The sequence below is a fragment of the Gavialis gangeticus genome, unplaced genomic scaffold, assembly GCF_001723915.1.
Source record: "Gavialis gangeticus isolate Ggan-Ray unplaced genomic scaffold, GavGan_comp1, whole genome shotgun sequence".
NCBI lineage: Eukaryota > Metazoa > Chordata > Crocodylia > Gavialidae > Gavialis > Gavialis gangeticus.
The window spans coordinates 4303974-4306833 of NW_017728983.1; the positions used below are offsets into that span (position 1 = coordinate 4303974).

At 43.6% G+C, this 2860-nt stretch overlaps 1 protein-coding gene across 1 annotated transcript in view; it reads left to right on the forward strand.

Moving 5' to 3' along the window:
- Positions 1–2860, forward strand: part of SLCO2A1 (solute carrier organic anion transporter family member 2A1) — a 133853-nt gene that overhangs the window by 84367 nt on the left and 46626 nt on the right. Inside the window, exon 6 of the mRNA XM_019513040.1 lies at positions 1356–1574. Within this exon, the coding sequence (XP_019368585.1) occupies positions 1356–1574 (219 nt within the window). The remainder of the gene's footprint in view (positions 1–1355; positions 1575–2860) is intronic.

Consider the following 2860-nt stretch of genomic DNA (forward strand, 5'->3'; position numbering starts at 1 on the left):
AAGGGTGCCCTGCCACAGGAAAAAAAAAAGCTAGTTCCATACAGAATGGCCTTCAAAGGAACTTGCTAGAGGATTTTTGTGGCTAGTGGAAATGGTCAGTCATTGTGCCAGTAAAAACCCTTGACCACTTGACAAACATTTGGTTTGGTTCTGTTCCTTTTTGCTCTAAGGACAGAAAAGCTGCAAAGTTATTTCATTAGCTAAAAAGAGGTGAAAGGAATGGTGAAAGTGTCATGAATAAGGAAGTAGTATAGAAAGTGCTAATGATAAGTGCACTGGGGTTGTTATGTGTGTTCTGTAATGCCTTTATTTTGCTCTGGCTTTGGATTTCCCTCTCCCCAGATATTCCTTATTGTTTTGCCTGCTTAAAAATGGAACCTGCAAACACTTTGATTTATAGACTGGATGGATTTTCCTTAGGCTTTTGAGAGAATAATCTTTTGTCTCCAGTCAAAAGTTAACATACAGCTTGGAACAATAGTGCTAGGAAGGTGAACACCTGGTATCTTGCTATTAGTACTGATAGTACATTGGATACTTTGTTTTTTTCTTCTCTAATTGAACTGTCCCTAAAGCTCAGATAAATTCCACACTTGATTCCCTGTATGCAGTGATACCTTAAGTTAATAGAATGCAATTCCTTGAAGACATGCTAAGGTGATGACAGCTGCTGATTTTTAAAATGAGAAATTCAAGATGAACTCTAGCTCCGAAGAATGCATGACCATTTGGGAAGTTTAAGAGGTGCCTAGACCTTTCGCTCAGCCTCAGCTCTGAGTTGCTGAGAAGAGTTTCCATCACCAGCCATTGGATGAAGTTCTCCAAATAGCAGTTGTACCAGTGGCATGGTGGACTTTATTCTCTCTCAGTGCATCTGATCCTTTTAGTTTACAAATAAGAAAGCCAGCTCTGTGAACTTGACCTGTGCTTTATCAAACCAACTCTTTTTTCTTTGTATCTAGACTGCATCTGTGGCTCTCCTGAGAGTGCCTCTGGGAAGCCCACCCTACCCCACAAACCCCAAACCCAGGCAGATCTCAAAAACAGCAGCGGGGCATTCCCCCCAGACTGGCTTGAATGCCTCATTTCTGGGTTTGGCACACATTGGGAGGGAGGGGGTGAGATCCACGCTCTTGGGAGTGCTGGGGAAGTATGTGCCATTTTCTTCTCATGCATTGTCACATCTCAGGAAGGTTCTGCAGGACTAATTATGCCCCTAGTTACACCAAATCAGCCTCACAGAAGACAGTGGCATAGAGGATGGTAGGATGTGAGGCGATCAGATGCAGTGGCCAAGCACAGCATTCAGTCAGTGGATGATCAGGTTTATAATGTTCATACCCTTCTCGTTCCAGGTAATAAGAGCCAGGTCCAAGCTGATTTCTGCCAAAAGGTGGAGAAGCTTCAGACGCCTTCAAACATCACCCAGACATCCCAGAAAGGGGCCACTAGTGTATGGGCAATAATGGTTATAGCTCAGCTACTGGCTGGAATTGGAACTGTTCCCATTCAACCTTTTGGGATCTCTTATGTGGATGATTTCGCTGAGGCAAACAACTCTCCCCTGTATGTTGGTAAGTACTTTTCCTAGAACAGGCCTGGTCTGTGTGATGTTGTAGAGCTCGTACTATACAAAGCAGATTCCACCCTTCTTTTGTCTAGGAAGTCTCCTCTGTAAAGCCACATGGGAAACATCGCAAGAGTGAAGCGTGGGGAAAGGTCAATGGGGAGGTGATCAGGGCACTTAATGGGAGTGGCAATACTCCTGACGATGAACTTGGGCTAGACATTGGGGCACTGATCATACATTTTCAGAAAAATATTAGGTTTTCATCCACTAAAATTCTTCAACAAAAGGCAAAATCTTCCCACAGAAGGTGATGCTAGCTTCTCAAAAAAGTAGGGGTCTAGAACCCAAAATATTTTGATTCAAAATGGCAACTCATTTGTTCATGTGTTTTATCTTCCCAATATCCCCTTTGGGCTAAGCTGTCTGTCTGCAGCCAGTAACACCTGTGATGCATGCTCTTCCTTCCCCAAAAGGGGAGAAAGTGGTGTCTCAATGGAGCTGTAGTATGGGTAAGAGCCAACCCAAAGAAAGGAATAGGTCTATAAGACACACAAATTACAATAATCATAAGGCAGTGCTGCACCATTTTGTATCAGTGGTACCATCACCGAAACAGGGCTGAAAGAGACCTCAAGAGATCCTGGGGTCCAACCACCTGCAAGGAGGCAGGATCAAGTGCAATTAGAAATGCTTTCACTTTCAAAATTTCCCTTTATAATAGTAATTTTTCTGTGGAACCAGAAACTATTTTTCAACCAGGTTCACTAGACAGTCCATCCACATCTGGAATACTGTGTCCAGTTTTGGGCCCCCCACTACAGAAAGGATGTGGACAAGTTGGAGAGAGTCCAGTGGAGGGCAATGAAAATGGTTGGGGGGATGGGGCAGAGGACTTGAGGAGAGGCTGAGGGAACTGGATTTATTTAGTCTAGAGAAAAGAAGACTGAGGGGAAGATTTGATAACAGACTTCAAGTCCCTGAAGGGTGGTCCCAAAGAGGATGGAGCTGGACTGTTTTCAGTGGTGGCACATGACAGAACAGGTAGCAATGGAAGTTGAGGTAAATATTAGGAAATCTTAGGAAATGTGAGGTTAAATAATATGTAAAACCTCATGGTTGGGGAGCGGGGTGGCAATGGGGCTGACTCATAATTTTTAAAAGCTTGGGACTGACAAAGCACCAATAGTCTCTCTCTGTGCTAATTTCCTATCACATTATTATGCACAAGTGGTTGCTACTAGGGGAGAGAGGCACAATAACATGGCATTTCTCATTCAAAAGATCTGTTCT